At 40.2% G+C, this 25,348-nt stretch overlaps 1 protein-coding gene across 2 annotated transcripts in view; it reads left to right on the plus strand.

Moving 5' to 3' along the window:
- Positions 1 to 25,348, plus strand: part of LOC139380741 (ephrin type-A receptor 3-like) — a 154,429-nt gene that overhangs the window by 26,266 nt on the left and 102,815 nt on the right. For both annotated transcript variants that reach the window (XM_071123724.1, XM_071123722.1), the window contains exon 3: positions 19,928 to 20,588. In XM_071123724.1, coding sequence (XP_070979825.1) covers positions 19,928 to 20,588 — 661 coding nt within the window. The remainder of the gene's footprint in view (positions 1 to 19,927; positions 20,589 to 25,348) is intronic.

Consider the following 25,348-nt stretch of genomic DNA (forward strand, 5'->3'; position numbering starts at 1 on the left):
TGTCATCAGATTTCAGTGTTTTAATGGTGCTTAGGACATTTCAAAACAAACAATACAAACACATCTTATTTTCTGTTATCCTATGAGTCAAGTGGGATTAACAATCCGTAAGTCTCTTGACACACCTGTGCGTCAATCTAAGTAACATAATAAATGCATCCCAGTTAGAATACATCCGTTTCAGCTAGAGACATCAGGTTTTTTGCATGGCTGCATCTCAATCCACTGTCGGCCTTCCGCGTTTACTGTGGAAGTTGGCAGAGCTACAGCGGTGTTTGTCAGACCAGGAGACATCCCGAAAATTGTTCTTCTCACGAAAACGTCTATAACGTCCGACCGGTTTGGCCAATAAATAGATTCTCTTGAACACAATGGTGTTCTCCCTTTTACTCTACGACACCTACAAGAGTCACGGGACTCGTCTGGAGCCAGTGACGCCGATGTGCCAACTTCTGTCTGTAGCGTCTAAACCGTTTGAGCCAAAACTAATATGATACCACTATGGAAAGTGGAGACTCACCAATATGTTCTATGACCCCTACAAGTGTCACGGGACTCGCCTGAAGGTAATCTAACAAACTAATGAAAGTATGGAGGTAGTTTTGTACCAACAAAAATAAGGGTTTAAATATGTGTCCAAAAGTATATATTTCCTGAGCTTTCTTATATCTCTTTTTTTGTGTGTTTTTTTGTTGCTTTTTATGAATGTGTTATTCAATGCGTTTCTATGTGTTATAAAAGTAAAGGCCAAATTCTATATTTTATCAAAAAATATACCTACGTAAAGGCATCTTAAAATTCACAATCAAATAGCTAAATGATCATCTTAAAACTATTCCATATGTTAGCTTAGTACCCCCCAAGTGGTATTAACCTACACATGGGTTAAGTAGGTGATAGACTCACCATATGGGTGGGATGGGGAGACAGATTGTATTTCTTCATTTTGTTACAGAAGAGAAGAGTCAGCTTATAATATGGTTTGAATTGTTGGCAACAACAGAGCAACAACACATGTTAATAAAACCCAGGTAACTTAGTATCTCAACACAGCAATCAAAACAACACATGTTAATAAAACCCAGGTAACTTAGTATCTCAACACAGCAATCAAAACAACATGTTAATAAAACCCAGGTAACTTAGTATCTCAACACATCAATCAAAACAACATGTTAATAAAACCCAGGTAACTTAGTATCTCAACACATCAATCAAAACACATGTTAATAAAACCCAGGTAACTTAGTATCTCAACACATCAATCAAAACACACGTTAATAAAACCCAGGTAACTTAGTATCTCAACACAGCAATCAAAACAACATGTTAATAAAACCCAGGTAACTTAGTATCTCAACACAGCAATCAAAACACACGTTAATAAAACCCAGGTAACTTAGTATCTCAACACAGCAATCAAAACACACGTTAATAAAACCCAGGTAACTTAGTATCTCAACACAGCAATCAAAACAACATGTTAATAAAACCCAGGTAACTTAGTATCTCAACACAGCAATCAAAACAACACATGTTAATAAAACCCAGGTAACTTAGTTTCTCAACACAGCAATCAAAACAACACATGTTAATAAAACCCAGGTAACTTAGTATCTCAACACAGCAATTAAAACAACACGTTAATAAAACCCAGGTAACTTAGTATCTCAACACAGCAATAAAAACAACACATGTTAATAAAACCCAGGTAACTTAGTATCTCAACACAGCAATCAAAACAACATGTTAATAAAACCCAGGTAACTTAGTATCTCAACACAGCAATCAAAACAACACATGTTAATAAAACCCAGGTAACTTAGTATCTCAACACAGCAATCAAAACAACATGTTAATAAAACCCAGGTAACTTAGTATCTCAACACAGCAATCAAAACAACATGTTAATAAAACCCAGGTAACTTAGTATCTCAACACAGCAATCAAAACAACATGTTAATAAAACCCAGGTAACTTAGTATCTCAACACAGCAATCAAAACAACATGTTAATAAAACCCAGGTAACTTAGTATCTCAACACAGCAATCAAAACACATGTTAATAAAACCCAGGTAACTTAGTATCTCAACACAGCAATCAAAACAACATGTTAATAAAACCCAGGTAACTTAGTATCTCAACACAGCAATCAAAACACACGTTAATAAAACCCAGGTAACTTAGTATCTCAACACAGCAATCAAAACACATGTTAATAAAACCCAGGTAACTTAGTATCTCAACACAGCAATCAAAACAACATGTTAATAAAACCCAGGTAACTTAGTATCTCAACACAGCAATCAAAACAACATGTTAATAAAACCCAGGTAACTTAGTATCTCAACACATCAATCAAAACACATGTTAATAAAACCCAGGTAACTTAGTATCTCAACACATCAATCAAAACACATGTTAATAAAACCCAGGTAACTTAGTATCTCAACACATCAATCAAAACACATGTTAATAAAACCCAGGTAACTTAGTATCTCAACACAGCAATCAAAACAACACATGTTAATAAAACCCAGGTAACTTAGTATCTCAACACAGCAATCAAAACACATGTTAATAAAACCCAGGTAACTTAGTATCTCAACACATCAATCAAAACAACACGTTAATAAAACCCAGGTAACTTAGTATCTCAACACATCAATCAAAACACATGTTAATAAAACCCAGGTAACTTAGTATCTCAACACAGCAATCAAAACAACACATGTTAATAAAACCCAGGTAACTTAGTATCTCAACACAGCAATCAAAACAACACATGTTAATAAAACCCAGGTAACTTAGTATCTCAACACAGCAATCAAAACAACATGTTAATAAAACCCAGGTAACTTAGTATCTCAACACAGCAATCAAAACAACATGTTAATAAAACCCAGGTAACTTAGTATCTCAACACAGCAATCAAAACACAGGTTAATAAAACCCAGGTAACTTAGTATCTCAACACAGCAATCAAAACAACACATGTTAATAAAACCCAGGTAACTTAGTATCTCAACACATCAATCAAAACACATGTTAATAAAACCCAGGTAACTTAGTATCTCAACACATCAATCAAAACAACAAATGTAATAAAACCCGGGTAACTTAGTATCTCAACACAGCAATCAAAACAACACATGTTAATAAAACCCAGGTAACTTAGTATCTCAACACAGCAATCAAAACACATGTTAATAAAACCGAGGTAACTTAGTATCTCAACACAGCAATCAAAACACATGTTAATGAAACCCAGGTAACTTAGTATCTCAACACAGCAATCAAAACAACACACGTTAATAAAACCCAGGTAACTTAGTATCTCAACACAGCAATCAAAACACATGTTAATAAAACCCAGGTAACTTAGTATCTCAACACATCAATCAAAACACATGTTAATAAAACCCAGGTAACTTAGTATCTCAACACAGCAATCAAAACAACATGTTAATAAAACCCAGGTAACTTAGTATCTCAACACAGCAATCAAAACAACATGTTAATAAAACCCAGGTAACTTAGTATCTCAACACAGCAATCAAAACACATGTTAATAAAACCCAGGTAACTTAGTATCTCAACACAGCAATCAAAACAACATGTTAATAAAACCCAGGTAACTTAGTATCTCAACACAGCAATCAAAACACACGTTAATAAAACCCAGGTAACTTAGTATCTCAACACAGCAATCAAAACACATGTTAATAAAACCCAGGTAACTTAGTATCTCAACACAGCAATCAAAACAACATGTTAATAAAACCCAGGTAACTTAGTATCTCAACACAGCAATCAAAACAACATGTTAATAAAACCCAGGTAACTTAGTATCTCAACACATCAATCAAAACACATGTTAATAAAACCCAGGTAACTTAGTATCTCAACACATCAATCAAAACACATGTTAATAAAACCCAGGTAACTTAGTATCTCAACACATCAATCAAAACACATGTTAATAAAACCCAGGTAACTTAGTATCTCAACACAGCAATCAAAACAACACATGTTAATAAAACCCAGGTAACTTAGTATCTCAACACAGCAATCAAAACACATGTTAATAAAACCCAGGTAACTTAGTATCTCAACACATCAATCAAAACAACACGTTAATAAAACCCAGGTAACTTAGTATCTCAACACATCAATCAAAACACATGTTAATAAAACCCAGGTAACTTAGTATCTCAACACAGCAATCAAAACAACACATGTTAATAAAACCCAGGTAACTTAGTATCTCAACACAGCAATCAAAACAACACATGTTAATAAAACCCAGGTAACTTAGTATCTCAACACAGCAATCAAAACAACATGTTAATAAAACCCAGGTAACTTAGTATCTCAACACAGCAATCAAAACAACATGTTAATAAAACCCAGGTAACTTAGTATCTCAACACAGCAATCAAAACACAGGTTAATAAAACCCAGGTAACTTAGTATCTCAACACAGCAATCAAAACAACACATGTTAATAAAACCCAGGTAACTTAGTATCTCAACACATCAATCAAAACACATGTTAATAAAACCCAGGTAACTTTAAAACCCAGGTAACTTAGTATCTCAACACATCAATCAAAACACATGTTAATAAAACCCAGGTAACTTAGTATCTCAACACATCAATCAAAACACATGTTAATAAAACCCAGGTAACTTAGTATCTCAACACAGCAATCAAAACACATGTTAATAAAACCCAGGTAACTTAGTATCTCAACACAGCAATCAAAACAACACATGTTAATAAAACCCAGGTAACTTAGTATCTCAACACAGCAATCAAAACAACACATGTTAATAAAACCCAGGTAACTTAGTATCTCAACACAGCAATCAAAACACATGTTAATAAAACCCAGGTAACTTAGTATCTCAACACAGCAATCAAAACACATGTTAATAAAACCCAGGTAACTTAGTATCTCAACACAGCAATCAAAACAACATGTTAATAAAACCCAGGTAACTTAGTATCTCAACACAGCAATCAAAACAACATGTTAATAAAACCCAGGTAACTTAGTATCTCAACACAGCAATCAAAACAACACATGTTAATAAAACCCAGGTAACTTAGTATCTCAACACAGCAATCAAAACAACACATGTTAATAAAACCCAGGTAACTTAGTATCTCAACACAGCAATCAAAACACATGTTAATAAAACCCAGGTAACTTAGTATCTCAACACAGCAATCAAAACACATGTTAATAAAACCCAGGTAACTTAATATCTCAACACATCAATCAAAACACACGTTAATAAAACCCAGGTAACTTAGTATCTCAACACAGCAATCAAAACACATGTTAATAAAACCCAGGTAACTTAGTATCTCAACACAGCAATCAAAACACATGTTAATAAAACCCAGGTAACTTAGTATCTCAACACATCAATCAAAACACATGTTAATAAAACCCAGGTAACTTAGTATCTCAACACAGCAATCAAAACACATGTTAATAAAACCCAGGTAACTTAGTATCTCAACACAGCAATCAAAACAACACACGTTAATAAAACCCAGGTAACTTAGTATCTCAACACAGCAATCAAAACAACACATGTTAATAAAACCCAGGTAACTTAGTATCTCAACACAGCAATCAAAACACATGTTAATAAAACCCAGGTAACTTAGTATCTCAACACATCAATCAAAACAACACGTTAATAAAACCCAGGTAACTTAGTATCTCAACACATCAATCAAAACACATGTTAATAAAACCCAGGTAACTTAGTATCTCAACACAGCAATCAAAACAACACATGTTAATAAAACCCAGGTAACTTAGTATCTCAACACAGCAATCAAAACAACACATGTTAATAAAACCCAGGTAACTTAGTATCTCAACACAGCAATCAAAACAACATGTTAATAAAACCCAGGTAACTTAGTATCTCAACACAGCAATCAAAACAACATGTTAATAAAACCCAGGTAACTTAGTATCTCAACACAGCAATCAAAACACAGGTTAATAAAACCCAGGTAACTTAGTATCTCAACACAGCAATCAAAACAACACATGTTAATAAAACCCAGGTAACTTAGTATCTCAACACATCAATCAAAACACATGTTAATAAAACCCAGGTAACTTAGTATCTCAACACATCAATCAAAACAACACATGTTAATAAAACCCGGGTAACTTAGTATCTCAACACAGCAATCAAAACAACACATGTTAATAAAACCCAGGTAACTTAGTATCTCAACACAGCAATCAAAACACATGTTAATAAAACCGAGGTAACTTAGTATCTCAACACAGCAATCAAAACAACACACGTTAATAAAACCCAGGTAACTTAGTATCTCAACACAGCAATCAAAACACATGTTAATAAAACCCAGGTAACTTAGTATCTCAACACATCAATCAAAACACATGTTAATAAAACCCAGGTAACTTAGTATCTCAACACATCAATCAAAACACATGTTAATAAAAGCCAGGTAACTTAGTATCTCAACACAGCAATCAAAACAACACATGTTAATAAAACCCAGGTAACTTAGTATCTCAACACAGCAATCAAAACAACACATGTTAATAAAACCCAGGTAACTTAGTATCTCAACACAGCAATCAAAACACATGTTAATAAAACCCAGGTAACTTAGTATCTCAACACAGCAATCAAAACACATGTTAATAAAACCCAGGTAACTTAGTATCTCAACACAGCAATCAAAACAACATGTTAATAAAACCCAGGTAACTTAGTATCTCAACACAGCAATCAAAACAACATGTTAATAAAACCCAGGTAACTTAGTATCTCAACACAGCAATCAAAACAACACATGTTAATAAAACCCAGGTAACTTAGTATCTCAACACAGCAATCAAAACAACACATGTTAATAAAACCCAGGTAACTTAGTATCTCAACACAGCAATCAAAACACATGTTAATAAAACCCAGGTAACTTAGTATCTCAACACAGCAATCAAAACACATGTTAATAAAACCCAGGTAACTTAGTATCTCAACACATCAATCAAAACACACGTTAATAAAACCCAGGTAACTTAGTATCTCAACACAGCAATCAAAACACATGTTAATAAAACCCAGGTAACTTAGTATCTCAACACAGCAATCAAAACACATGTTAATAAAACCCAGGTAACTTAGTATCTCAACACATCAATCAAAACACATGTTAATAAAACCCAGGTAACTTAGTATCTCAACACAGCAATCAAAACACATGTTAATAAAACCCAGGTAACTTAGTATCTCAACACAGCAATCAAAACAACACACGTTAATAAAACCCAGGTAACTTAGTATCTCAACACAGCAATCAAAACAACACGTTAATAAAACCCAGGTAACTTAGTATCTCAACACAGCAATCAAAACAACACATGTTAATAAAACCCAGGTAACTTAGTATCTCAACACAGCAATCAAAACACATGTTAATAAAACCCAGGTAACTTAGTATCTCAACACATCAATCAAAACAACACATGTTAATAAAACCCAGGTAACTTAGTATCTCAACACAGAAATCAAAACACACGTTAATAAAACCCAGGTAACTTAGTATCTCAACACAGCAATCAAAACAACACATGTTAATAAAACCCAGGTAACTTAGTATCTCAACACATCAATCAAAACACATGTTAATAAAACCCAGGTAACTTAGTATCTCAACACAGCAATCAAAACACATGTTAATAAAACCCAGGTAACTTAGTATCTCAACACAGCAATCAAAACACATGTTAATAAAACCCAGGTAACTTAGTATCTCAACACAGCAATCAAAACACATGTTAATAAAACCCAGGTAACTTAGTATCTCAACACAGCAATCAAAACACATGTTAATAAAACCCAGGTAACTTAGTATCTCAACACAGCAATCAAAACAACATGTTAATAAAACCCAGGTAACTTAGTATCTCAACACATCAATCAAAACAACATGTTAATAAAACCCAGGTAACTTAGTATCTCAACACAGCAATCAAAACAACATGTTAATAAAACCCAGGTAACTTAGTATCTCAACACAGCAATCAAAACAACATGTTAATAAAACCCAGGTAACTTAGTATCTCAACACAGCAATCAAAACACATGTTAATAAAACCCAGGTAACTTAGTATCTCAACACAGCAATCAAAACAACACATGTTAATAAAACCCAGGTAACTTAGTATCTCAACACATCAATCAAAACAACACATGTTAATAAAACCCAGGTAACTTAGTATCTCAACACAGCAATCAAAACACATGTTAATAAAACCCAGGTAACTTAGTATCTCAACACATCAATCAAAACAACACATGTTAATAAAACCAAGGTAACTTAGTATCTCAACACAGCAATCAAAACAACACATGTTAATAAAACCCAGGTAACTTAGTATCTCAACACAGCAATCAAAACAACATGTTAATAAAACCCAGGTAACTTAGTATCTCAACACAGCAATCAAAACAACATGTTAATAAAACCCAGGTAACTTAGTATCTCAACACATCAATCAAAACAACATGTTAATAAAACCCAGGTAACTTAGTATCTCAACACAGCAATCAAAACAAAAACATGTTAATAAAACCCAGGTAACTTAGTATCTCAACACATCAATCAAAACAACATGTTAATAAAACCCAGGTAACTTAGTATCTCAACACATCAATCAAAACAACATGTTAATAAAACCCAGGTAACTTAGTATCTCAACACAGCAATCAAAACACATGTTAATAAAACCCAGGTAACTTAGTATCTCAACACAGCAATCAAAACAACATGTTAATAAAACCCAGGTAACTTAGTATCTCAACACAGCAATCAAAACAACATGTTAATAAAACCCAGGTAACTTAGTATCTCAACACATCAATCAAAACAACATGTTAATAAAACCCAGGTAACTTAGTATCTCAACACAGCAATCAAAACAACATGTTAATAAAACCCAGGTAACTTAGTATCTCAACACAGCAATCAAAACAACATGTTAATAAAACCCAGGTAACTTAGTATCTCAACACAGCAATCAAAACAACACATGTTAATAAAACCCAGGTAACTTAGTATCTCAACACAGCAATCAAAACAACATGTTAATAAAACCCAGGTAACTTAGTATCTCAACACAGCAATCAAAACAACATGTTAATAAAACCCAGGTAACTTAGTATCTCAACACAGCAATCAAAACAACATGTTAATAAAACCCAGGTAACTTAGTATCTCAACACAGCAATCAAAACAACATGTTAATAAAACCCAGGTAACTTAGTATCTCAACACAGCAATCAAAACAACATGTTAATAAAACCCAGGTAACTTAGTATCTCAACACATCAATCAAAACAACATGTTAATAAAACCCAGGTAACTTAGTATCTCAACACATCAATCAAAACACATGTTAATAAAACCCAGGTAACTTAGTATCTCAACACATCAATCAAAACAACATGTTAATAAAACCCAGGTAACTTAGTATCTCAACACAGCAATCAAAACAACATGTTAATAAAACCCAGGTAACTTAGTATCTCAACACATCAATCAAAACAACATGTTAATAAAACCCAGGTAACTTAGTATCTCAACACATCAATCAAAACAACATGTTAATAAAACCCAGGTAACTTAGTATCTCAACACAGCAATCAAAACAACATGTTAATAAAACCCAGGTAACTTAGTATCTCAACACAGCAATCAAAACAACATGTTAATAAAACCCAGGTAACTTAGTATCTCAACACAGCAATCAAAACAACATGTTAATAAAACCCAGGTAACTTAGTATCTCAACACAGCAATCAAAACAACATGTTAATAAAACCCAGGTAACTTAGTATCTCAACACAGCAATCAAAACAACATGTTAATAAAACCCAGGTAACTTAGTATCTCAACACAGCAATCAAAACAACATGTTAATAAAACCCAGGTAACTTAGTATCTCAACACATCAATCAAAACAACATGTTAATAAAACCCAGGTAACTTAGTATCTCAACACATCAATCAAAACAACATGTTAATAAAACCCAGGTAACTTAGTATCTCAACACATCAATCAAAACACATGTTAATAAAACCCAGGTAACTTAGTATCTCAACACATCAATCAAAACAACATGTTAATAAAACCCAGGTAACTTAGTATCTCAACACATCAATCAAAACAACATGTTAATAAAACCCAGGTAACTTAGTATCTCAACACAGCAATCAAAACAACATGTTAATAAAACCCAGGTAACTTAGTATCTCAACACAGCAATCAAAACAACATGTTAATAAAACCCAGGTAACTTAGTATCTCAACACAGCAATCAAAACAACATGTTAATAAAACCCAGGTAACTTAGTATCTCAACACAGCAATCAAAACAACATGTTAATAAAACCCAGGTAACTTAGTATCTCAACACAGCAATCAAAACACATGTTAATAAAACCCAGGTAACTTAGTATCTCAACACATCAATCAAAACACATGTTAATAAAACCCAGGTAACTTAGTATCTCAACACAGCAATCAAAACAACATGTTAATAAAACCCAGGTAACTTAGTATCTCAACACAGCAATCAAAACAACATGTTAATAAAACCCAGGTAACTTAGTATCTCAACACATCAATCAAAACAACATGTTAATAAAACCCAGGTAACTTAGTATCTCAACACATCAATCTCAACATGTTAATAAAACCCAGGTAACTTAGTATCTCAACACAGCAATCAAAACACATGTTAATAAAACCCAGGTAACTTAGTATCTCAACACAGCAATCAAAACAACATGTTAATAAAACCCAGGTAACTTAGTATCTCAACACAGCAATCAAAACAACATGTTAATAAAACCCAGGTAACTTAGTATCTCAACACAGCAATCAAAACAACATGTTAATAAAACCCAGGTAACTTAGTATCTCAACACAGCAATCAAAACAACATGTTAATAAAACCCAGGTAACTTAGTATCTCAACACATCAATCAAAACAACATGTTAATAAAACCCAGGTAACTTAGTATCTCAACACATCAATCAAAACAACATGTTAATAAAACCCAGGTAACTTAGTATCTCAACACATCAATCAAAACAACATGTTAATAAAACCCAGGTAACTTAGTATCTCAACACAGCAATCAAAACAACATGTTAATAAAACCCAGGTAACTTAGTATCTCAACACAGCAATCAAAACAACATGTTAATAAAACCCAGGTAACTTAGTATCTCAACACATCAATCAAAACACACGTTAATAAAACCCAGGTAACTTAGTATCTCAACACAGCAATCAAAACAACATGTTAATAAAACCCAGGTAACTTAGTATCTCAACACAGCAATCAAAACAACATGTTAATAAAACCCAGGTAACTTAGTATCTCAACACAGCAATCAAAACAACATGTTAATAAAACCCAGGTAACTTAGTATCTCAACACAGCAATCAAAACAACACCAAACTGCATGACTTCCTTCCCTTCCCTAATCCACCTACATCCTCCTGTGTCTCTACCTCTGCCATAGTCTGTGTGTGTGTGTGTGTGGTTGTGGGTGTGGGTATGTGTGTGTAGTATGCCTGTCTGTGTGGTTCTGTGTTTATTTGTCTACCAGTTGCACTACTGGCCTTGCAGTCTCCAGCAGCCAATCCCTCCTCTGAACTTTAAGTGTTAGAGTTACTGGCTGGCTGGAGCTGAAGTTAATCCACTAATTTGTTCCATAGAGCTGCCAGCCTTGGTTTCCCCCAGCCATATATTAACTACCAGCACTAGAAAACTTAGAGGTTACTTTATAAGGTTGAACCAAACACACTTACCGAACAGTGACTTTTAATGTCTCATGTTTATTTAGGCCCAGGTTTGAGGCCCAGTTTGTGTAATTGACATGACCTTTGAGAGTGGGAACTCCTCTCTGTAAAGTTAGACAGATTCAGAACCGTTTTAAAAGGCAGAGAATGGGTTTGATTATCATATGGTACACTGAATATTATGAGGAAACCAATGTCTTACTGAAAAGAGGTTGGTAGGAGCGAGAAAGAGTGCTGATCAAGTCCTCAAGGTGAATCATGGATAATTACTCACGTCATTGGCTGATGGGGGCAGATAAGCATTTTGCCGTGAGAGCCAGACCCTCTGAAATGATTTCTGATAATGCAGTGGCATAGGGGCCACACACACACACACACACACACACACACACACACACACACACACACACACACACACACACACACACACACACACACACACGTTGACAGTGACAGATGGGCCCCTGGTCTTCTGCCGCTGTAAGCAAAGTGCTACCCGGTGTTACAAAATGCTTCAGTGTTACAGTAGAAACAGGACCCTAACCGCACTGTGCACACCTGCGTCATTCTGACTCACAGACATAGCCCTGGGGTGTGGGTAATGGTCACTAATGTCCAGTGCACCCCTTGACTTTTTCCAATTTTTTTTACGTTACACCCTTATTCTAAAATAGAGTAAAAAAAAATGTTCTCTTCAATCTACACACAATACTCCATAATGACGACGTAAAAACAGGTTATTCGATTTTCTTTTGCTAATTTATTACAAATAAAAATGGAAATATCACATTTACATAAGTATTCAGACCCTTTACTCAGTACTTTGTTGAAGCACCTTTGGCAGCGATTACAGCGATTACAGTCTTCTTGGGTATGACCCTAAAATCTTAGCACACCTGTATATGTGGAGTTTCTCTCATTCTTCTCTGCAGATCCTCTATTTTTAGGTCTATTTTTAGGTATTTTTAGGTCTTGGCTGTGCTTAGGGTTGTTGTCCTGAGCGCTCTGAAGCAGGTTTTCATCAAGGATCCCTCTGTACGTTGCTTCGTTCATCTTTCCGTCGATCCTGACTAGTCTCCCAGTCCCTGCCACTGAAAACCATCCCCACAGCATGATGCTGCCACCACCATGCTTCACAGTAGGGATGGTGCCAGGTTTCCTCCAGACGTGACGCTTAGCATTCAGGCCAAAGATTTCAATGTTGATTTCATCAGTCCAGAGAATCTTGTTTCTCATGGTCTGAGAAGTCCTTTAGGTGCCTTTTGGCAATCTCCAAGCGGGCTGTCATGTGCCTTTTATTGAGGAGTGGCTTCTGTCTGGAAACTTTACCATAAAATCTTGATTGGTGGAGTGCTACAGAGATGGTTGTCCCTTCTGGAAGGTTCTCCCATCTTCACAGAGGAACTCTGGAGTCTGTCAGAGTTACCATCGGGTTCTTGGTCACCTCTCTGACCAAGGCCTTTCTCCCCCGACTGCTCAGTTTGGCCGGGCGGCCAGCTCTAGGAAGAGTATTGGTGGTTCCAAACTTCTTCCATTTAAGAATGATAGAGGCCACTGTGTTCTTGGGAACCTTCAATACAGAATTTGTTTGGTACCCTTCCCCAGATCTGTGCCTCGACACAATCCCGTCTCTGAGCTCTACGGACAATTCCTTCGACCTCATGGCTTGTTTTTTTTGCTCTGACATGCACTGTCAACTGTGGGACCTTATATAGACAGGTGTGTGCCTTTCCACATCATGTCCAATCAATTTATTTTACCCCAGGTGGACTCCAATCAAGTTGTAGAAACATCTCAAGGATGATCAATGGAAACCAGATGCACCTGAGCTCAATTTCGAGTCTCATAGCAAAGGGTCTGAATCCTTATGTAAATAATTTTTTTTCTGTTTTTTATTTTTAATACATTTGCCCAGAAATGGGGTATTGTGTGTAGATTGATGAGATAAAAAAAACAAAACAATTTCATAAATTTTAAATAAAGCTATAACATAACAAATTGTGGTAAAAGTCAAAGAGGTCTGAATACTTCCCAAATGCACTGTAGAGTTTAAGAGTTTATGACACGTTGTTAGGATGTGTCATAAACTCACGTTTCACATCTTTTCACATCTTTGAAAGAATAAATCCCTAGCAATTTACCCTCGCCAATTTACAGATATATTCCACATTGTCTGAGGAACCAGAAGAAGAACTCATCTCCAACTGCATATGTGGAATAATGAGAAACTCTACATGGTGCTGGGAGCCTGAGGTCTGGCCCTACACACACTATGCTCTCCTGGCATCGCCTCATCCAATCCCAGAGAGACACACTACATTACTGCTCTCCAGTCCAGAGCTTAATGGCACAGCTCTTTTGGCCAGAGTCCACCACTCCTCAGTCTCCACGTATTGTAATATCCAAACTCATTTAGTCACCATAGCACCATATTTCCCCCAAATACATACTGACTGACTGACAGAGTGAGAGGTCCCCAGCTGCACTGGGAGAGAAGAGAAAGCCCATCCATAAACGAGAGATTAGCACATGGTGGGGCTTGGAGAGAGGCTGCTATAGTGGGGGACTATAGAGGGGATATAAAGGGGTTTGGAGGGGGGGTGTAGAGTGTGTTATGGTTTCTCTCTGGTCAAAGCTGTGATGAAAAGCTTCTGACTGATGTGGTGCAGTTGTCACGGCGACCCAGAGCAGGAAACTTAAGCTGCTCTCCGCTCTGCTCTTCTCTTTGGTGACGACCACCAGGCTGTGGGAATGGAGAAAAAGAGAGAGAAAGAAATAAAGAAAGAGAGAGGGGTTTTCCACCTCTCTCCTGATGATTTGTGTCTCAATCTAACAGCTGAAAACGACTCATTATTGGACACTAGTCAGATCAATGGCGGTTCAGGTTTCACCACTTTGACCTTCTGTGTTGGGTCACAGCCATCAATATCAGCCGTCAAACTCCATTTAGTTTCTAAACCCTATACTATAAAAATACAAATGGTGCACAAAATAGTGTTCAGGAACAAGCGTTGATATCATTTATCACACAAAAACAAGGAAACAACCACATTTGTTGTAAATGTATCTAAATGTGTCATTTGACTGAAGCTATCCCTCAGTCCTTTGAAGTGCCCTGTGCACTGCTGATTGGTCAGTTTGTCAGAGAGTCTGATGTGGTCGTTAGGTGGACCAGCCTCAGTGTCTCAGGTTCCCCCCGGTTTTACTGCTGCAGCCTGTTCTACCTACAGCACAGATCACAGAGCCCTTATCCTCCTCTCAGCCAGGGGCAAGTTCACACACTGACCTCCCTATGACCCCCCCCACAGCTGTGGCCTGGGGTCAGAGGTCAGGGGTGTGTAGCCCAAACCGTTCGGACGCTACAGATGTTTTCATGAGAAGACTGATTTTCGGGATGTCTCCTGGCCTGACTAACACCGCTGTAGCTCTGCCACCTTCCACCACGTGGATGGCTGACATTGACCAGTGCGGTGGATTGAGACGATGCAACATACAGATATCTATCTCTAGCTGAAACAGATGGATTTTGATGAGATTTTTTTTATTTTGTATTATTATGCTAAAACGATTTTTTCGCATGGACATCTACTCTAAGGGCTTTTAACCAAGGCCCCAGGACCAGTTGAAGCAAAATAGCCCCATAACATCAAAGATCCACCACCATATTTTACAGTAGGTTCATTTCTGCTGATGCGTTCTCATTTCGACTCTAAACACACAACTCGTGTGCGTGGCCAAAGAGCTTTATTTTCATGTTATCCAATAAATGTAAACGCCTGGAGTTTGCTTAACTGCATTGGTACATGGATTGGAACCGGTGTTTTTGTCAGACGATATGAATATAGAGCTCTTTGGCCATGCACACCATGTAAAATATGGTGGTGTATCGTGATATTAATTGGTCACAAAATATACGTGTTTAAATGGTCAACTCAGTCTCCAGACTTAAAACCCAATGAAAACCTGTGGTTTGATTTAAAGAGGGCAGGTAATAAGCGCAGGCTAAGGAATGTCCAAATATCTAGAAGGCTTCTGTATGGAGGAATGGTCTAAGATCTAGAAGGCTTCTGTATGGAGGAATGGTCTAAGATCTAGAAGGCTTCTGTATGGAGGAATGGTCTAAGATCTAGAAGGCTTCTGTATGGAGGAATGGTCTAAGATCTAGAAGGCTTCTGTATGGAGGAATGGTCTAAGATCCCTCCCAATGTGTTCTCCAACTCAGAAAAAAAGGCTCAGTGCCATTATCTTTGCAAGGTGAGGTATTGAAAGGTATTGAAAACAGGGGTGTCAATCATTTAGTATATAAAATAATATAATTTCTACATTTTTGGGAGCATACAATATAACTCTGAATTTGAATTATTAATTTTATACCACAACCCCACTGTCTCTCTCTCCATCCACTCTCTCTCTCTGTCTCTCTCTCTCTCGCTCTCCCTCCCCCCACTCTCTCTCTCCCCCTCTCTCTTTCTCTCTCTCTCACTCTCTCCCACACTCTCTCTCTCTCCCTCCCCCACTCTCTCCCCCCCCCCCCCCTCTCTCTCTCTGTCTCTCTCTCTCCCTCCCCGACTCTCTCTCTCTCTCTCTCTCTCTCTATCTCCCTCCCCCACCCCCCCTCCCCCTCTCCCTCCCTCCCCCACTCTCTCTCCCTCCCTCCCCCACTCTCTCTCCCTCCCTCCCCCACTCTCTCTCCCCCCCCCTATCTCTCTCTCTCCCCCTCTCTCTCTCTCACTCTCCCCCACTCTCTCTCTGTCTCTCTCTCTCACTCTCTCCCACACTCTCTCTCCCTCCCTCCCCCACTCTCTCTCCCTCCCTCCCCCACTCTCTCTCCCTCCCTCCCCCACTCTCTCTCCCCCCCCTATCTCTCTCTCTCCCCCTCTCTCTCTCTCACTCTCCCCCACTCTCTCTCTGTCTCTCTCTCTCACTCTCTCCCACACTCTCTCTCTCTCCCTCCACCACCCCCTCTCTCTCTCTCCCTCCCTCCCCCACTCCCCCCCCCCCCATCTCTCTCTCTCCCCCCCTATCTCTCTCTCTCCCCCCACTCTCTCTCTCCCCCTCTCTCTTTCTCTCTCTCACTCTCTCCCCACTCTCTCTCTCTCCCTCCCCCACTCTCTCTCTGTCTCTCTCTCTTTCACTCTCTCTCACTCTCTCCCCCACTCTCTCTCCCTCCCCCACTCTCTCTCTCCCCTCTCTCTCTCTCTCCCCTCTTTCTCTCTGTCTCTCTCTCTCACTCTCACCCCCCCCCTCTCTCTCTCTCTCTCTCTCTCTCTCTCTCTCTCTCTCTCCCCCACTCTCTCTCACTCTCTCCTCCACTCTCTCTCTCTCTCCTCCACTCTCTCTCTCTCACTCTCTCTCTCTCTCTCTCTCTCTCTCGCTCTCTCTCTCTCACTCTCTCCCCCACTCTCTCTCTCCCTCCCCCTCTCTCTCTCTCCCTCCCCCCCTCACTCTCTCTCTCCCCCCTATCTCTCTCTCCCCCCCTATCTCTCTCTCCCCCCCTATCTCTCTCTCTCCCTTCACTCTCTCTCTCCCCCTCTCTCTTTCTTTCTCTCACTCTCTCCCCCACTCTCTCTCTCTCCCTCCCCCACTCTCGCTCGTCTCTCTCTCTCTCTCTCTCTCTCTCTCTCTCTCTCTCTCTCTCTCTCTCTCTCTCTCTCCCCCACTCTCACTCTCTCCCCCACTCTCTCTCTCCCTCCCCCTCTCTCTCTCTCTCACTCTCTCCCCCACTCTCTCTCTCTCTCTCTCTCACTCTCTCCCCCACTCTCTCTCTCTCCCTCCCTCTCTCTCTCTCTCCCTCTCTCTCCCCCTCTCTCTCCCCCCCTCTCTCTCCCCCCCTCTCTCTCTCTCTCCCCCCTCTCTCACTCTCCCCCCCTCTCTCACTCTCCCCCACTCTCTCTCTCTCCCTCCTTCTCTCTCTCTCCCTCCTCCCCCTCTCTCTCCCTCCCCTCCCTCTCTCTCCCTCCCCCTCTCTCTCTCCCTCCCCCCTCTCTCCCTCCCCCACTCTCTCTCCTCAATAATGGAAACCCAGTAACTCTGTCATTCTGACCTCATAGGCATTTAAATGCTGTGTGTGTGAAAGTGTGTGTACTTATACGTACAATATGTGTGTGTGTGTGTGTGTGGTGAATGTGTGTGTGTGTGGTGAATGTGTGTGTGTGTGGTGAATGTGTGTGTGTGTGTGAATGTGTGTGTGAATGTGTGTGTGTGTGTGTGTGTGTGTGGTGAATGTGTGTGTGTGTGTGGTGAATGTCTGTGTGTGTGTGGTGAATGTGTATGTGTGTGTGAGGCTAAATCAAAGAGGTCATGTATATAATACTACTACAGGACTGTAGACATGACAGTCTTGTCTAACCAATGTAATTCCACTGTAACGTGATCAGGAGAAGGATTATAAGGTTATTACATATCTCCCTCTCTGAAACACCAGCTCGCCTCTCTCACTGCCCCGCTGCCAGAGACTCAGCTAGCTGTGTGTGTGTGTGTGTGTGTGTGTGTGTGTGTGTGTGTGTGTGTGTGTGTGTGTGTGTGTGTGTGTGTGTGTGTGTGTGTGTGTGTGTGTGTGTGTGTGTGTGTGTGTGTGTGTGTGTGTGTGTGTGTGCGTGCTCATTGGCCTGGCTTCATAGCCAATGCACACATTGGTGTAGGGTTAGGGCTTTGCCAAACATACCAACTGGTTTCCCAATTTCATTTCTCCTTCTCTTTATCTCTCTTCCTCTCTCTATCCCCCCCTCTCCCCCTTGTTGGTATCAGTACTGCAAAGAGATAATTATACAAGCCCACTGTCATCATCCGAGCTGGAGAGGAGCGAGAGCCTGTGCAGTTGAGAGATGACATCTCATGCTGTGTGTGTGTCAAAGAGAGATGCAGAAAGGGAGGAAGAAAGAGTGGAAAGGAGCGAGGGAGGGGTGAATTTTGTCATAATGATGTCATGTATGGTAGGGGATGGTCCATGTAATATGCTATTCTCCAGTGTATGAGCTGCACATCATATACACATTTTCATATGTTTTGGCAGCAGTGGTTTAAAGCACAGCCATTCTCTGGAATAGGATAACTCTCACACACACAAACACACATACACACACACACACACACACACACACACACAGCAAGTCTCAGTTACTCTGTGCTGCCACCTGGATTTCATTTCTAACCCCTGCTTCCCTCTCTAACCACACTGGCATGCCTGTGTGTGTGTGTGTGTGTGTGTGCATCCCAGAGGGAACTCATACCAAGACAGTATTAGTGGAAAGAGCAAATCGCTGAGTCAAATTTGATCTATTTTAATTAGCATCATACATGAAGACATAAAGTCATAATAGTATAAATCCTGGTTCCTACGTCCCACAGTGATCTCCTTTCAGAGAGAGAGGGAGAAATTTGTTCCTAACCTTGCGCCAGGGATAGCAGCTGAGTAGCTGCAGACCACAGACCTTTAGGAGTGGAAGCTAAAGGTTTGTGGAATGAAGAGGAGAAAGAATCCCCTCTAATGATGTAAAGAGACTTCCATATGTAGAAGACGTGAATGAAAAGAATACCTGGCTTTAGTAGAGGCCTTGAGAGAGAGAGAGAGAGAGAGAGAGAGAGAGAGCAAGAAAGAGAGAGAGAGCGAGAAAGAGAGAGAAAGAGAGGGTTAAAAGGAGAGAAATTATGAATGCTGTTGGTTGCCAAATAAATCACTAATATTGTAATAGAAAACACAGACTCTCCGTTCATCATTAAACTAAAGTTTATCTTACACAGAGCAGGCCTCTGTGTGTAAGAAATACTTATCCATTCATTTATCCACTCACTCTGATGGAGAATAATGGCATTTAAAGCCATACATTATAACACGTGTCACTTTAGCCACAATAATAACCATTGTTCAAGTGTTTCCCTATTCATCACAGCTTTGATTCAATGTTTAACCACTGGGAGACTAAACTACATGATGTATGAGTATCCTGGTGTGTTTAGAAAATGAATTACTTCATTCTCTTTCCTCCCTTTCCCATCTCTTTCATCCCTCCCCCCTGCATCTCCCCGTCTTCTCAGTGGGAGGAGATCAGCGGAGTAGACGAGCACTACACTCCCATCAGGACCTTCCAGGTGTGTAATGTGATGGAGTACAGTCAGAACAACTGGCTGAGGACCAACTGGATCCCCCGCCAGTCGGCCCAGAAGATCTACGTGGAGCTAAAGTTCACCCTGAGAGACTGTAACTCCATCCCCCTGGTCCTGGGGACCTGCAAGGAGACCTTCAACCTGCTGTACATGGAGACAGACGAGGACCAGGGCAGTCACTTCAGAGAACACCAGTTCTCTAAGATCGACACCATCGCTGCAGACGAGAGCTTCACCCAGATGGACCTGGGGGACCGCATTCTGAAGCTCAACACGGAGGTCCGGGAGGTGGGGCCTGTTACGAAGAAGGGCTTCTACCTGGCGTTCCAGGACGTGGGGGCGTGTGTGGCCCTGGTGTCAGTCAGGGTCTACTTTAAGAAGTGCCCATTCATTGTGAGGAACTTGGCCTCCTTCCCTGATACCGTGCCAATGGACTCTCAGTCATTGGTGGAGGTGAAGGGCTCGTGTGTCAATCACTCCAAGGAGGAGGAGCCACCGCGTATGTACTGTAGTACAGAGGGGGAGTGGCTAGTGCCCATAGGGAAGTGTCTGTGTAACGTTGGCTATGAGGACAGAGGGAGCTCCTGCCAAGGTAAGACAGAGTTCTAATGTTCACTGAATGCATTTCCTTCTTTCTTTTTATACTTTTTTCTCCCCCTCTCTCTCCCCTTTATTTTATCTCTCTCTTCCACCTCCCTCCCACTCCATTGCTGAAAAATACAGTGACTTCAACATAGGCTCTGAGTGTGTACAGTACCTTGTAATGTTTTGAAAGTGTGGTTTCAGCTGTGGTAAAGTCCTGATCTACTGCACATGTACACACACCTTATATCTGTCGGCCACCTCTGGCCTTCATTCTACCACTAGAAACCAGATACGGGATGTGTGTATGAGGGTTGAGAGAGGAGTTCTGTGTTTGTATATGGTACAGGGACCAGCTTGCAGTAGTTACTGTATATCAGTGAGCTCCTCCTCTCTCACCTCATCAGAACAGAGGAAGGATCATAGTTCTCTGTGTGTGTGTCTGCTGTTGGAGGCCATGGAGAGAGGGGAATATCAGAGAGAAGGGTGTGTGCTGCTGAGGACTGGGTCATGAAAGGTTACTGGGCTGGTGTTTTGGGTGTTTTGACTTGGGTGCAGGGCTGGGAAATAGGCCTGGAGAAGATGACGTTGTATCATATGGTGCTTAAAGATATTGTAATATGGTGATATAGTGTGTGTTGGTTCCAGTGGGATCCCAAAGAAATGACTACAGCTCCGACACGCCAAGAGACCATCTACTCCTCTTCTCTCCTTTCAGATGGGAATGTGCTGTGTTGAGCGCTACGTGAAGATATTGATCTACTCTGTGCATTCACTATTCTATGGATGCGTGTGTGGAAGGATGAATGAGCCATGTTTAGTGTAATGAAAGATCAAAGCGAATCTCATAGTTCAAGTTCTGGTGTCAAGGGTAACAGAGAGAAGCTCCTTTCCCTTAAAAGGAAGACAGACAAATTGTAGTGTGAGGCAATACCTCCTGCTGCGCTCTCTCTTTCTCTCTCTCACTCTCTCTCCTGTCAGTGTGAGTAGTGTGAATGTTTGGGTGTATTTGACAATCTCTTATTAGTTTCACTGACGACTAATGGAGTCTAATAAGGGCTTATGTTACGCCAGTCTGTGACAGCTGCTCTGTGACACACACACACACACACACACACACACAGCCCCCCATGAACAGCGACAGCGAGGGGCCATGTGCGCAGCTCGTCCACCAGGCCCCTAGTGTTAACAGACAGATGAGTGTTGGGGGGCCAGTGTAATGTGCGGCGGGTAGCAGAGTGGCTAACGCAGGGAAATGTTTAGGTATCCAGACCTAATTCTCCTAGCAGTGTATGTTAGTGTAACTCTGAGTACGATGAAGAGAAACGCTTTACTGCTATAGTTCACTAAATATTTAATGGAGTGTGTTTTCTTTGAGAAGTGATGCAGCATCTTCCATTCCTCTTTGCTGTGTGTGTGTGTGTGTGTGTGTGTGTGTGTGTGTGTGTGTGTGTGTGTGTGTGTGTGTGTGTGTGTGTGTGTGTGTGTGTGTGTGTGTGTGTGTGCGTGTGTGTTTTTATGTGTTTGTATAGGCCTCAGAGTGTATTTGAAGGATTTAGTAGAGAATGTGGGGTATTGTATTAAACTGTCATAATTCTCCCTTTCCATAGCTCTGTGTGTTTGTTCTGTGTGTTTGTTCAGAAATGTGTGTGAAGCTGAGGGATGTTTTCATAGTGAGGCTTCAAAAGAACACAAACACTCCGTCCAGCTACACAAGTTTAGCCTGCTGCCGCCTATGTGTTGTGCTTCAGTGTATATGTGGTGTGTTTCAGTGTATATGTGGTGTGTTTCAGTGTGTATGTGGTGTGTTTCAGTGTATAAAGTATGTGGTGTGTTTCAGTCTATATTTTTGTGTGTATCTTTGTGTGTACACACACGTGTGTGCGTGCATTCAAGCATTGTCTGCTAGCATTAAGAGCAAAGTTCAATGTACTTAAAGTGCTTTGCCAGTAATCTAACGTTGTCTGAGCACTGAAGGTCACCTCACTCAGGAGGGTCTCACTTAACTGGATCTCAACCTTGTAATAGGCTGTATCTGCTTCAGCCGTATAGAGATGATGGGTAGACACCTCACTTTATCATGCTAGTAACAAACAGTTGTTCAGTGCAGTTTTGTGGACAGACATTGTCGCCCAGTGGAGAGGAGTGACGCTGTCCTCTGGCGTTACAATGGACCAGAGTAGGTGATCTAGCACTGTTTTACTATCAGTGTAAGTCCTCCAAACTTAATTTGAGCTTAAAACAGCAAACACAGGCCGCTCAGAATCCAGCCGGATGTGTGTGTCACAGTGTGTGTGTGTGTGTCAGCAGCTGTTCGCCAGTTCCTCTGAGAGAGACGAGGGTTTACATTCCTGTTGGATTTACCAAGACACACAGTCCCCACACACACTAGTCCTTATTACTTATCAGACACACACATGCACTCACACACACACACAAATTAACGCACGTACACGCACGCACATGTACACGCACGCACACACACACACACACACTGTTCCCAGTTCTGAGCAATATATTGGTGCTGATCTATCGGCTCATGTGATGTTAGCTGTTGTTTCTACCCTGTCTTAGTTTATGTGTACGTGTGTGTGAAAGAAAGAAAGAGCACTCTACATTTATCTTTCAGTACCCACTGATACCTCCTCTAGGCTGACACTGGCTTTAGAAGTGGTTTAGATGACTGTGGAGAGATTGATTGGTCTCTTCGTCTAAACACTGATGTTCATTAGCCAGATCATCTCCAGATCATCTGTAACACAACAATGGGCCAGTACTGGCTCTGTCAATATGGGCTCTGGTCATTATGGAGTTGTAACTGTGTAGCGATTTGATCTGTAGATGTTTCGGGTCTTCTTTTAGGCTGTGTGTGTGTGTGTGGTGGGGGGGGGGGGGGGTGTTGCCATGGAGGCAAGCAGCAAGACTGCTCACTATTGCTCACACACTGTGTGTGTGTTCATGTGTGTTGAGCAGTTTGGGTCTCTCAGAATGCCAGCTCAAGCGAGTTCATGCCTAACACAGCGGACACAAAGACAGAAAATACATACACATAGAGGTCACACACTGGCCTTAGTCATACACGTGGCCTTTAGTTTGAGTGATACAGTCTCTGACATGTTTGTGTTGCATTGAAGGCAGGGTTGGGTAGGTTACTTTCTAAATGTAATCCATTAGTTACTAGTTACCTGTCCAAAATTGTTATTAGTAACGTAACTTTTGGATTACTAAAATTCAGTAACATAATCTGATTACTTTCAGTCACTTTTAGATTACTTTCCCCTGAAAAGGCGCTGGTTAGCGTTTTTCGTCAATAATCTTGTTCTGAGGGCCTCCCGAGTGGTGCAGCGGTCTAAGGCACTGCATCGCAACCGGGTGCAGACATTTTTTGGTAACCTTCCCCAGATCTGTGCCTCGGTACAATCCTGTCTCGGAACGTTACGGACAATTCCTTTGACCTCAGGGCTTGGTTTTTGCATCCACTATCAACTGTGGGACCTTATATAGACAGGTATGTGCCTTTCCAAATAATGTCCAATCAATTGAATTTACCACAGGTGGACTCCAAACATCTCAAGGATGATCAATGGAAACAGGAAGCACCTGAGCTAAATTTTGAGTTTCAGAGCAAAGGGTTTGAATACTTCTAAATAAGGTATTTCGGTTTTCTATTTTTAATACATTTGCAAACATTTGTTTTCGCTTTGTCAATATTGGGTATTGTGTGTAGATTGATAAGGGGAAAAAGTAATTTAATCAATTTCAGAATAAAGCTTTAATGTAACAAAATGTTGAAAAAGTCAAGGGGACTGAATACTTTCGGAATGCGCTGAGGATTAGCCAAATTGTTTTTCCTGAGCATAATCCAAAAATAAAGTACTTATTAGCCTACTCTCTTGTTTAAGATTTTTTTGGCATGAAGGACTCTTTGCTTCGGGTTAAAAAATAAATGCTGCTCTCAGAATGGCATGTTTTGAGAACTACCAAAAACTGTGCAAGTGAGAAGTTTTTTTGGCAGTATAGAGCAGAATGGCACAGGGGAGTTTAGAAGGGAGGAACTCCCTCCACATTCTATTTCGTAGGCTGGGATCCGCACTGCAGCTGTTGCTTTCTACTGGCCGCAAAAAACAATGATTTATAACCATCTTAAATTTCTTGAATTCAATCATTATTGAGTTAAAATACACTTACATGTATACATTTGTGAACAGCCATCCACAACAACCACAAGGCGCAAATATCTAATTGAGAGAGCAGCAGTGTGATTCACATCAATGCGCTGTGAAGATATTAATAATAAGTGATATCCGTATTACCCGTAGACTACACCACTGCTGTCCTCCTTACCTCCAAGTTTTTATTCAAGTTGGATAACCTTTGGATGCCGACAGCAGTCACACCATTGGAAGACATAGCTTGGACTGTAGCCTACAAAAGCCTATTCCTGCTCTTTTCCCTCGATCCATCAAACACATTCGGTGTGTCATCCTAGTGGTCTCTGACTTGTGGTCAGACTCGCTCAGATGGAACAAACTCAAACTTGCACCTTTTTTCAGTGTTGATTTGAATGTCATTGAGAAAACAGAAAGTTGTCGAATACAGTTTCTTGTCACATCCTTTCTGAATTCAAAAGTAATCTTAGAAGTAATATGTAATCTGATTACAATGTTTTTTCTGGTATCGTAACGTATTCCAGTTAGAGTTGTTTTTTAATCCGTTACACCCCAAACCTGATTGGAGGTACACGCTCAAACACAATGGGTTACTGATTGC

This window comes from Oncorhynchus clarkii, chromosome 22 (assembly GCF_045791955.1).
Source record: "Oncorhynchus clarkii lewisi isolate Uvic-CL-2024 chromosome 22, UVic_Ocla_1.0, whole genome shotgun sequence".
In the NCBI taxonomy this organism is placed as follows: Eukaryota; Metazoa; Chordata; class Actinopteri; order Salmoniformes; family Salmonidae; genus Oncorhynchus; species Oncorhynchus clarkii.